Genomic DNA, 13629 nt, shown 5'->3' with positions numbered 1-13629 from the left:
ATCTTAAACTCTTAGCAACAAAGAAACATAGTTGAGTAGAGCCACAGATCCAAAAATCATCACTATTTAAATTTATATCATATATTTATTAGTAAATTATTCTGTCAGTTTCCCCATCAAAATTTAAGCTCACTGAAAGTAGTTTGCTACTACACATAAAATGTTCTCTGATTAAATTAAGAACTCAACAGGACCCAGAAGAAAATGATTTCTCAGTAAGAGAAATGTTTATCTATATGAGAATAACTGCACTATTCAACAAAATATAATAATCCAAATCTATAGCTTGATCATTCTAGCTTTTCATAACCAGGTCAATATCCTGGGTCAATAACTCAGCAGGGCCACTGATAAACTGTAGCATATCCTTGGAAGGAAGAGTGACTAGAACAGCAGTGAGTCTATAAGGCAAAGCATGTAAGAAACAGTCGAAGATCCCAAGAAGAGATTTTGTGCATATATTTCCTCAGGACTCAAGAGGCCTTCATTAACTTTGGCTGATTTTTTAAAAAAATGATAATAATGGGATCTATCAAAAAAAGTACAAAACTCATGGTCATTAAAAGCATCTATCTGGAAGTTGACTAATGTTCTGCCAGCTAATTTTTTAAGTGTAGGACATTCCTAGTATAGCCAAGGCTGTCTTCAAGGATCAATTTCTTTCTTATTCCTTATAATAACAGAGGCCCCAAGTTTTAAATAGATACCTTGATATTCAGATAGAGCATCTATTTGCCAGCCTCTTTTGCAGTGAGGTATGGATATACAAAGCAGTTCTGATCAATAGAATATGAGTAGAACTGATACAGGCTCCACTCAGGTAGCAGCTTAAAGATAAATCTGCTTACCCCTGGCTAGAAATGGACAGTTGGAAGAAAATATGGAAGTTCCCTGTTGAGAAGGACAAGGGAATGCCTTTAGAGAGTCAGTAAGCTGAAGAAATGGAGCTCCAAATATGTTTCCTCAGTCTGGTACATTTTCTACTAAATATTTCACAATACACTGTTGAATTTTTTCAGTAAATAAAAATATTTTCACCATGTTTAATGCTCCCTACTCTTAACTCGTTCACTTCATTTATAGGTCCATATGGTCTTCAGAAAAAAAGAAGCGTAATTATGGGGTAATTACAATGAGATCTGTATTATTATTTCTTGAACATAAACCTCTCTTCAAGGTCATATAACAAATTGAACATGAAGACAATAGAAGCTTGAGCACATTTTCAAAAACACATTATTTTCAAATTTTCTCTAGGTTTGAGTTAAACCACCTCTTAAAACACTGATGCTTCATGTCAACTTTGTTGTTCACTGAGTGATGGAGAATTTTGGGCAGTATGTTGAATAGTAAAACTAGTCAGAGGATGCCAACTAACATTAAAAAGGAGGATTATACTGCATTCCATGTCGGGAAAGGAGAATGAACCAAAGCATCAGGCAGATTGAAATCGGTTCTGCATGCGCCATGCGTAGCTCCAGTGAAGTGGCTGCAATGACTGAAGAAGATGGGAGAAAGAGAATATCAGGAAGCAAAGCTAGGTGTCTAGACTGCGACCAGAAGATAAAAACTCATAAAGGTTTGCCCAGATTGGACTCAAATGATAAGCAAAATAAAACCCATTTTAGGTAACCCTACAGGAGAATGACATAACTAATTAAGTGCTTTAGGGGAATTATTCTGCCAATACTATACAGGGTAGACAGGAAAGAGCCATAGATTTGGGTGGGAGAAAAGGGCTTAGAGTTGGGAACAAAGAGATCACCACAATGAGAGCCACAAAGATAAAGGAAAGAGCAATGAAGTCAGTATTTCTTCATCCTAGGAAGGGCACAAATGAGACAGTCTTATGCATGGTGTAGATTAAATTATCCATGGCTATTTCTGCAATGATATACAAAACAACCAGAAAAACATAGGTTTTCTAACAATTTTAGTTCATCATTTAGATATCTGGTAGGTGTACAAAGTATTGAGATGATGGGCTGGGTCTTTCATTGGAAGGACCAAAGGGAACAAATGTTTGTAACTATGATTTCAGAGTTTTTCCAAAATCAGCAAAATTGTTTAAAACATGTGACTTGTATTATACAAACAATTAAAGTTAGACTGGAACAGTAAATTTTAACAATTGATAATTACTCAAAAGGATATAACATTTGATCTATTAGCTTGTTTTGGTTTACTTAGAAAGAAGGATGTATAAAGTCATGGTTATTTGACTGTGTAGGAGACAGAGTACTTTGTTGCCAAAATTAGAGATATTGATAAACACTAAAAGAGAAAAAAACATCATCTGAGGATATCAAAAAGTTAATTGATTGCAAATTTGGAAGGATTAACCTGAAGGTAAAAAGAGTGAATGTGCTGTATCTGTCATTTAGGCTGTCTGCCCAGGTCTCCATAACCTTCCTGTCTTCTGGGATACTTACCACCGTGCTCCTACCTGATGAAATGGTCCCTAAAAGCTATACTCATTTTATAAGTACGTGAGACTCCTGGCCACAGTGAATTGGCTCAGAGGTAACCAACCAAACAAAACTGAGTCAATTCGAATTTTCCTCTAGAAATTATAACTAAGAGGTAGCTAATAAATCTCTCTGTTGTGGCTGGTGGTAGAATTATAAACAATTTCAGGGGACATAGGGTGGCCATATACCCATGTAGAGAAAGAGAAAGGTAAAGTCCCTTTCCGCGAGTGAGAGAGAGAGAGAGAGAGAGAGAGAGGGAGAGACAAATGAATATGTATCAGTGGAAGCATTCTAATTTCTGAGTCCTGACTGCAGTGGTCCTTCTCCTCCTTAGGTTTTTATGGAATATCTAGTTATAATATAGTCTCCATTTATGTTTAAACCAGTTCAAGTTGTTTTCTAATACTTACATCTCAAAAAGAATGAACTCTTCATCAATTCCTTCTTGTCTCTTTGATCTTACACACTGACCAATGCCAAAGGAAAAGCATGGCCCAATTATCCTAGGCTGGGTTCTTTGCTATGTAAACAGAACTTTTGTTCTACTCCTTCTCTGGCAAGCAAATCACACTTTTGAGTTGGTATCATGCTCATTTTCATAGGCCCATATAACTCAGAGCTAATATTGGCTGACAGGACAACAATTAGCACAGCTGTTAAACAACTGATAAGTACTTATATTTATCATGATATCATAATGAATTTATTGTAAAGAAGGTATAGTATTTTAGTTAAAATCTTAAATGCAAGGAGAGCCATAGATGGGGTCTATCCCTCTCCCAATTGGGAGAGATGGAAAGATCAGTTTGTATGTAATGAGGTTAAACAGTAGCCTATTTTATTAATTTGATGGCATGTAGAAACAATTCTAAGTATTTCTATATAAAACTAGAACATATAGCCTCTTCAGTAAAAACATTTAGCCAGCTTTATTCAGAGATTTAGTTCACCATTTGAATATTTGGCATTGTATGGATATTCAACTCAAATTTTCCTTTCTCTGGAAAATAAAATTGACTCTCGTTAATCTGATTTTTAAAAAAACTGTTAAAAGGAGATTTACTTCAAGTGTAGAAACTGAGTCTCAATTATGAAATAAATCTGATTGGCTGAGTTTTATCTAAAGTATCCTCCAAAAATAGTAACATAAATACGCAGATAATTTTGAATAAGTTAAATAGTTATATCTGTGTTGGGTAATGATATAAATACAATAATGATTTTGGAAATAAAATTTGTAGAAGCCACAAACCAGAAACAGGGAGAAGTTACCTAAGTTAACAAAAGGAATGTCATTGTGCACTGAAAATGTAACACATTTCTTTCTTACCTGGTTGACACTGATTACACCTTCTTCCTTGACGATTAGGCACACATAGGCACTGGCCACTGATTGGGTCACAAATAGTCCCAGGTAATGTCCCCAAGGAGTCACACTCACACATCTGGCAGTGTTGAAAATTGTCAGTGGTCAAATTGTACCTGTGAGGCTCACACTGATTACAGCGAAGACCTGTTACCCCTAATTTGCAAGGACATTGTCCTGTTGATTTGTCACACAGCAGAGAGCCATTTATTGTCCCAGTCTTATCACAGTTGCAAGGCAGACAGAGGAAAGAATTATTTTGCCGTAGGTAGAAGTTTCCCTCCAAACATTTATTGCACTGTCTCCCTTCAACATTGGGCTTACAGATGCACTGTCCTGTCTTAGCATTACAGACAGTCCCAGGGAGGGATCCAGCTGTGTCACAGTCACAGGCCTTACAATTGGTGACATCTAACCCATAAAAGTTTTCTCTGCAGGTGTCACACTGAAGTCCTTTGGCTTCTTTTTTGCACTCACACTGCCCAGAGAGAGGATTGCAGAATTCGTTCACTGAGCCATGGAGGTTACACTGGCAGGGCTCACATCCATCATCATTAAAGCTTCGGAGAAATTTAAATCCAAAATTGCAACGATCACACCTAAGCCCTAAAGATAAAATATATTTAAAAGGTGAGGATAGGAAAATGATTTCATTCAAGATAGATGAGACACAAACAATGCTACTGCAGACGATACGAACACAAAATATTGAGTGTTTTCTCACAAGCAATGCCATGGGGGGCTAATCATACTCTCAAAATTCAATGGCAATATTTAATTTAGCTTTAATATACAACTGTTTGCAATGAACTTCATAAATTTTTAATTATTACTTAATGCAAAGAAAAATGCTTAATGCAAATGTTGTTTCTGTTACATATGCTGGAGCTCTTTTTCTCTTTAACAAATGTTAAAAACTATTTTAACAAATGTGCTCACTTAAAATTATAGTAGAAGTACATATAACAAATTAGTTGTTTTCCTAAAGATAAGAAATCTCTAAAGATGTTTAATAAAAGGTTAAGCTGAGTACAAAGTTTCAGCTAGACAGAATGAATAAGTTCTGGAGCTCTATTGTACAGTATGGTGACTATACTTAATAATAATGTATTGTATACTTGAAAATTGCTAAGAGATTAGATCTTAAATGTTCTCACCCCAAAAACATGATAAGTACATGAGGTGATGGATATGTTAATTAGCTGGAATTAATCATTTTATAATGTGTACATATATCAAAACATCATGTTGTCTGCCATAAATATATACAATTTTTATTTAATTATACCTTCGTGAAGCTGGGAAAAAAGAAGAAATGTAAGCTGATAACTATTTTTGTGAAAACAGCATATACACTTATTTCTGAATCCACACATTTAAGTAATTAATATAAATAAAACTTATCCAGGGCAATTTTTGGTTTAATCCTTTTGTATGCTCCTCTATTTTATCATTTTCAATTAATATAAATCATGCTCTCCTTGGCTCATAAAGCAATCACATTGCTTGTCATCTTGTGTGACTCAGAACATACCTCTTTAAACACTAAGTAAGTTCTGTTTTTTATATTACTTCTATTTAAAGGAGTACACATATACATTTTACGAATGAAGAAAAATGTTTTATCACCTAAACTTAAATCTCTGACAAGTAAGGTTATTCTAAAAAAAAAAAAAAGGTATTACAAGGCAAAGAAATAAAAAAATTAGAATAGTAAATGTTTAGATGCAAAATACTTCCTTTAGATAGTCTCTAAATATCCGTGAATTTAAATAACTAACTGCATGGGTTGAATAAACTGAAACATTTATTTCAAGCTATAATGGCAATTTAAAAATTAGTCTCAAAATAAGAGTCAAAAACACACTCAGGAACTCATATGTAGAAAAGCATTTCCTAAACTGGAAGGAAATACACTATATATATGTATATATGTGGATAAAAATTCAAGAACTCCAATGGAAGGCAAGTTCTTTAACAGTGATGAATGACTCACCTAAGGCATATCATTTAATTTCAATAAGGAAAATAAAAAAGGACCACTATTGCTGCAAATTTTAAAAATAACTGTATTGTTAACAAGAATTATGACTCATTTTCAACTATTAAAAATGGTCTACATGGATTCATATCATATCAGTTTTAAAAATATGCGCAGTGCTTATTTGAATATGCCATACATATTCCTGACAGGTAATCTATTCCTAACGATACTCAGGAAGGCCTACAGGGCATCACATTTGGTGTTAACAAGTACAGGCGAGTTAGCACACTTGGCATTTAATTCACATTCTTCTCCCTTTTTATTCTAGATGAATGACCTACTTTAATAAAATTATTGGTGCTAATGTATTTTACTGGTGATAGAATCATTAGTAAGATTTAACAGTTTTGTTAACTCTAACAGTTTGCTTTCTGAAGCATATACAACATACACTTGTATTTTCTGGGCTTCTTTTTTTTTCATATTAACAAGGTGAAATTGAATAAAGTTACTTGCTGATCCCATTAGGAAAATAAATATATATGCATATCAAGTTTTGTTTTTATAAAAAGTACTACATTTGCAGAAATAACACTAGAAATAATAATTATTTATAATACTGAAGTAATTTATTCTTCATAAAATATATATTTATGTTTCCTGTAGAAAACCATCTGTATCAACCAACAAAACAGGCAAATAGTAGGGATGGCATTACACATTCTAAATTAATTTTGATTTTTCCCTTCCTCAAGCTCTGGAATCTAACCATCACAAGAAAGATTCCATTGATACAAAGAAGTAATTATTTCGCTGTCTTTAAAGGTCTTGCTTTAACTTTTGTTTTCACATGTTGAGTTTAAAATATATCTCACATTAAAGAACAAAGGATGCCATACAAATTGAATTTAGGGTATTAGAATTCCTTCAGCATCATGGATAGCACATACAAATATGTACTTCTCTTTACACGTTATTCTAAAAAATTAGTTTTTGTATGCTTGAGATGCATAAAGGCAAATTATGTTACAGATTTTCATATAATGTTTCTTTAAACCGGAGAAATCTCGTGTAATGCCATTAAACACACCTACATTCTCTTTATTAAATTGAAACGCTTGTCTAGCTGAATTGTGTAGCATGATGTATACTTACATGAATAAAAGATAAAGAATTAGATTTAGAGGTATATCACAGAAATGAAAATAGTATTCAGAATGATATGTACATACGCATGTGTACATGTAAGCATTCGTGTGTGTGTGTGTGTGAGAGAGAGAGAGAGAGGGGAGCATGTGTAATCACTGCCAGGCATATTTTTATTATTGTAAGGTTCAGGTCAGTGTTAGAAAAACCATGGATGACTTGGTGTCTTGAATGACAATAGAAAGGCAAAGGTCTTTTTTAAACTTCCTATATGAACCAAGACATATTCAGTTACAATACAGGGCTCACTTCATCAGGAAACTTTCCTCTCATAATATTCTCATATATCAAAATTTCAAAGTGCATTATGTACCTAGTGCATTTTGGGCACTTGATAAATTTTGTCCTTATGTGGCGGTGGTTCCCCTCAAAAATGTTGGATGTAATAAATTGCTATAATCAAATCTAATTTCTGAAAAATACCTGTGGGAGTAACAAACAAAAAAGCACGTCTTGTATAAAAAAATGATAAATAACACCGAAGGTAGCTGTTTATTATAATCAACTTGGTGCTGAATTACAAAATTAAAATTATGTAGCCCTTTATAAGTAACCCTAGCAATATACATGATCTGTAGAATTATGTTGACTTATTTTGCATTTCATAGGAACAGTTCAAAGAAATATAACAGAAAAAAGTGGAAAGATTTATCACAAAGGACCCTGTAGCACAGAATATTTTGAAAAAATCCATTTATTTTGGTCTATTAAGAAAACTAGCATGGAAATGATTTGCTTAGAACTCATTAAGTGTAAAACATTTTGAAAAAGTGCTAATTTTCTAAAAGAAACTTCTATGCAGTAAGCAAATTATATTTTTCTATGACTTATTAGTATGGGACCATGTGAATTAATGCATCTACAGAATAAAGAAACTTCTAAAGGGTTGATTAAACTAAGCTTCAAGCTGCAGTTTGATAGAATTATTAATTTAATCATTTTAAACAGTTAATTTCATCCAAATTGTTTTTTTTTTTCCAGCCTGTCTTGAGCAAAGAAATTTGCTTTACTCTTCAGTTAAGAAATCAAATAGAGAATTTTATTCCAGATGGTAATAGAGATGTGACTGTAAACTTTTGCATTACACGTACCAATAACGTTTGCTTTGCACTTGCACTGGCCTGAATTTTGGTGACAGGTAATATCTCCATCCACTGTCCCAGAGGTATTGCAGTTACAGGGACTGCAGCCATCAGGATCCAACTCTTGTAGATTGTAGAATCCATTCTGGCACTGATTGCACTGTCTGCCAGACACATGTCTCTTACAATTACACTGGCCTCCAATCTAGAGAAGATACAACATTTTGTAGAATGATGAACGTATCTATTTTTAGGTAATTTGCTCATTAGGTACAAGACAGGGAGAGAGGGAGAAGAAAACTAAATGTTCAACAGACAAGAAGGTAATAAGATATTTTTCCTCTTGACACACAACATGGGAGGCTTCAGCAGGGGGAATATATAGAACTGAATGAAAATAAAACCCATAGAAGTTAGTCGTATAAGAATAAAAGGGAAATGGGGAATTAACCATTCAATACTATATAAAGAAATAAAAATATAAATATGTAGAGACTGAAAATAGAAAACAGTCAGCAGTTAATTTAGTCTTTAGGACACCATTTCTCTCTCTCTCTCTCTCTCTTTTTTTTTTTTTTTTTTTGTGTGATGGAGTCTCGCTCTGTCGCCCAGGCTGGAGTGCAATGGCGCGATCTCCGCTCACTGCAAGCTCCGCCTCCCGGGTTCACGCCATTCTCTTGCCTCAGCCTTTCAAGTAGCTGGGACTACAGGCGCCCGCCACCACGCTCAGCTAATTTTTGTAATTTTAGCAGAGGTGAGGTTTCACCATATTGGCCAGGATGGTCTCCATCTCTTCACCTCGTGATCCGCCTGCCTCAGCCTCCCGAAGTGCTGGGATTAAAAGCGTGAATCACCGCACCCAGCCCACCTATTTTATTCCTCGTTTACTGTCTCATTGATTTAAACTTGTTTTGTACATGCTAGGTATTTAAATTAAGGGAGAATCTTTCTATAATGATATCATCCCATAAAAAGTGTAACCATGTTTAATGTTATTTGTTAACAGAATTATTTATGCCTATTGATACTGACCCTAATACATTTTTTCTTACCCAACTCCCCTTTTAGGACTATTTCAGCCTATTTATGATTCATTTGACCACATTAAATATATTTAGCTGATTTATATTGCGATAAGAATTTCCAAAAATGTTTCTTGTTTTAAAGCATTTTCAAGCAAAATAACAGCTAAAACACTGTGTCATTTTATTCTTTAGGCGTCTGGTTTGAGAAGAATGAAAACACATAAAATAAAGCGTTCATCTACTATATGCATAGATAATACTATGTTGATTAAAGAAAGATAAGAACTAAACTTTTCATAAGCAGACATATGTATATAAAATGTCAAGTAAATATGAGAAATTTAATAACTTAGGACTCTAACACAGCAATGTGGGTACAGACTTCAAATCTCTTTTATAGTCCCTGACATTGTCCCCCCTGATTTTCTTTCACTTGGATTGAATCCAGCTCTTCACATTTGGAGGCAGAGTTACCATAGAGGGAAGTAACCTACATGTGGAAAGATATTATTTGATTTCTATTTAATTTCAAGGATATTTAAAAATATCTAGGTTGGGATTCAGTTACAAGATACAGGGAAGGACTTAGAAATTAAATAATTTTCAAAGAACTATCACTGCCTCAATTGTCCTCATCCAAGAAACAGAGACTCACTGGAAGCTTTATTTAAGGATAAATTAAGACAATTGATATGAAAATATCTAAGACTGAAAAATAAATGGTTATATGCAGACCAAATGTAGTTGTAGATAATAATGAACCTCAATATCAAAGATGCATATAGGTTTAGAAAGATGAGTGAGAACGATGAATTGCCTTCTTGTGCCGGCTGTTTCTCAGTCTTATTCACATCCAGTCCAAAGGATACAAAATCATTACTCAAGACAGAGATTTGATTCAGCCTACAAAAGTAAAGTCATTTATTGGTGGATATGTGTAACATATAGGCATACCATGAAAATCCAATAGTCCTGTGAGTACATACTTGTAACACTTCAAGTACATCAACCCATAACTCAGGCCTGAGTCTTTGCTGGTACTTTACAGGATCAGTCCTGTTCTCCAAAGAGATAGTAAACACCTTAAGCCATTGGACATATGTGATGTTTCCATCAAAGAATAATCTTAAACATTACCCACATGTAAACAATACTTTTTCAAAGAGCAAGGAAGAGTGCAAAAGTTTAAGAGAAATAAAAGTGCAAAACCTTTTCTATGTTTTGTTATTTTTTTCTTTTTTTTTTTTTTTTTTGAGATAGAGTTTAACTCTTGAAAAATGATTCAAACAGACATTTAAAACGCCTGCAAATTTGGAGTACAATGGTGCGATCTCGGCTCACTGCAACCTCCGCCTCCCAGGTTCAAATGACTCTCTTGTTTCAGCCTCCCCAGTAGCCGGGCCACAAGGCACGGCTAATTTTTTTTTTTAGTAGAGACGTGGTTTCACCATGTTGGTCAGGCTGGTCCCGAACTCCCAACCTCAGATGATCTGCCCACCTTGGCCTCCCAAATTGCTGGGATTACAGGCCTGAGCCACCGCGCCTGGCCTTGTTGTATTCTTATTTACATGTAATGCATGTATCATCTGGAACGTCCTTGCCTTTTGAAATCTAGATAAGGCTGCCTATGACCCTAATTCCATCCCTGAACGACAGAAGTCCTCCTTAAGTTTATAAGAATTCTACGCGTATTGATCATCTCGTAGTCACCCTGACCCTACACTTCTGCTTCTTCCATTTTGAAGTCTTTCTGGCTTCTGCCAGCACTGCCCTATGTCACCCAGAGGTGAAACTCAGCTAATGCCTCAATTTCAAGAACTCTTGTTCAAAACAAACAAACAAACAAAATGTAGTAGTTAAACTTTATTAAAGATTTGGGGTAAAAGAGGAATTAAATCATTACTTTGCAATTCATAATATCCCTTTAGTTTCCCTATAGCTAGAGATGTTCATTGGCACTCCAATTACCTACCATCTTGCACTCCAATGATCTACCATCTCTGTGGCATCTCTCTTCTTCCTCCTTGCTCTGCCATAAAGCATATCCACTTTTTTCTATACACCTGACTCTACATGGTCACTTTTTCACAGACATCTCAAAAGTGTATAACATTGCCTTGATTCTTGCCAAAACCTAAGTCATATCCAGATATTTTTGTCAATAAAAACAATTTTTTCTATATGAACAACTCTGCCACGAATTAATGCAATAACAAGTTTACTCCCATTTCATTAATCTAACTCTCTGTAACACATATAGATTATAATTTCTGTGTATTAACTATATCTTAAAATGTAGTTTAAAAATAAAATAAGGCATTATTATTTTTAAAAATATTAACTTTAGTCAGTTTCCCAAAATTCAACTGAAAATACCAAGTTTACCTCTGTAGATTCCATAGCTGTAGATTCTCCCTTTTTAATGTGAGAAAATACAAATCTACTCATACTCTAAAACCAATTCCTGTCCAACAAGTAGAAAGAGAGAAAGGCATTCCTCTTTCCTTTAAAAATACACTAAGACACTCTTTGGTACAATCCTTCCACAGTAACTCTAGATTGACCTGTTGGTTTTCTTCGGCCAAATACTAGAACATATAATGCTTGCAAATATGATTCAAACAGACATTTAAAAATTCCTGCAAATTTGGAGTTCACTCTCTCTTGCTGGGCTTGGAACTCTGAGATCACCTTGTGAACAAGCTCATGCTAATCTGCTGGAATATTAGAGGTTGTATGGCAGAGAACTGAGGTGCCCCAGGTAATAATTGCTCCTACTGCCCCAGTGAACAGCCAGCTTGTCAACCACCACATATGTGAGTGAGGTCTTCCTATCTAACTGCTACTTGACCAGCTAGCTAATCACAGACAAATGAGAGAGCCCAGAGGAGGTTGGACAAGCCAGCGCACATCAGCACTGAGACAAACCATAGAATCCTAAATAAATAAGCAATTTTTATTGTTTTTAGCCATTAACTTAAGCAGCAAAAGTTAATAGATACAATATCATTGACCAGAACTTAAACCACATTTCTACACCTAGCTGCCAAGGAGGCTGAGAAATGTAGTTTATTCTCTATGATCATGTGATCAACTACTTTTGAGCTTTCTTTTACTAACATGGAAGGAAATACAGATAAAGCAGTACAATTACTATCTCTGATAACAAATATCTATTCACAGTTCAAGCCATGGAGATTCTCCTGCTCTTTATGGCTTAAAATGCAATATTGGTCTTATAAATTTGGGTCTTGCCTGAATCATAGTTTTGGCCTTAACATGCTTTCAGCCACAAGAGCAGAGAAAAGAAATGATCATCCCCATGAGATGCAGTTAGAAACTCAGAAATAGCTTTCATTAGCCTGGCTTGGGTCTTCTCTTCTTTTGCTAGTTTTGTAAAGTATTTCTTTGAAATCTTCATCCTTTCCTAACATAGGCATTTAGTGCTATTAATATACTACTAAGTCCTGCCGTATTGGGTATCTCACAATTTTGTTATGCTGTGTTTTCATTTCATTCAGTTCAAAATACTTCTTAATTCCTCTTTGGGTTTCCTCTTTTAATCTTGGATTATTTAGAATTGTGTTAGTTAGTTTCCAAATATTTAGAGCAATTCCAGGTTATTTTATTATTGATTTCTAATTTAATTTAACTGCAGCCAGATAATATACTTAATATGATTTGAATTATTTTAAATCTATTGAGGCTTCTGTTATGGTTCAGAATTTGATCTATTTTGGTAGATGTTTTGTGTAGGCCTGAAAAGTAGGTGTAGTTTGCTGCTCTGTTGGGTTGAATGCTCCATAACTGGCCATTAGGTCAAGTTGGTTGACAGTGTTGTTCTAATCTATAGATTTACTGATTTCCTGTCAGTTTGTTCTATTAATTATTGAGAGAAGGGTATTAAAATTTTTGCCCACAAATGTGGATTTTACTTTCTCCTTCAGTTACATTAGTTTTTGCTCTGTGCATTTTGAAGCTCTGTTGTTGGTACAGAAATATTAAGAATTGTTTTGTCCTATTGATAAAATGACTTGTTTTGCAAAATGAAATTACTTTCTTCATCCTGGGCAATATTTTATCTTGTACAAAATTTCTAAAAATTCATGTTTTCTCATATTAATAAAGTCACCCTAGATTTCTTATGATTAGTGCTCACAGGATTTGTCTTTTCCAACATTACTTTTAACCTATTTGTGTCTTATACTTAAATATATTTTCTGTAAGCAGCATATAGTTAAGTTGTACTTTTTCCTTTCTTAACCAATCTTCCAATGTCTGTTTTTAAGTGGAGTATTTAGAATATGTAAATTTAGCATTATTATTGATATGATTAGGTTTAAATCTATTATCTTGATATTTTCTATTTGTCCCATCTGTTTGGGATTTCTTTTTTCCTTTTTTTTTTTTTGCCTGTTTTGTGTTATTTTATATTTCTTTATGATTCAAATTATCTGCATGTTGGTTTATTAGCTATAACTCTTTGTTTTATGAT

General features: G+C 34.2%; 1 protein-coding gene across 1 annotated transcript in view; it reads right to left on the bottom strand.

Annotated features, from left to right (window-relative positions):
* Nucleotides 1-13629, bottom strand: part of USH2A (usherin) — a 793063-nt gene that overhangs the window by 618982 nt on the left and 160452 nt on the right. The window contains exons 11-12 of the mRNA XM_054484303.2: nucleotides 8119-8314; nucleotides 3802-4443 (exon numbers count right to left, since the gene is read on the bottom strand). Of these exons, the coding sequence (XP_054340278.1) occupies nucleotides 3802-4443; nucleotides 8119-8314 (838 nt within the window). The remainder of the gene's footprint in view (nucleotides 1-3801; nucleotides 4444-8118; nucleotides 8315-13629) is intronic.

This window comes from Pongo pygmaeus, chromosome 1 (assembly GCF_028885625.2).
Source record: "Pongo pygmaeus isolate AG05252 chromosome 1, NHGRI_mPonPyg2-v2.0_pri, whole genome shotgun sequence".
Taxonomy (NCBI): domain Eukaryota; kingdom Metazoa; phylum Chordata; class Mammalia; order Primates; family Hominidae; genus Pongo; species Pongo pygmaeus.
This window is presented reverse-complemented; position numbering and strand designations above follow the sequence as displayed.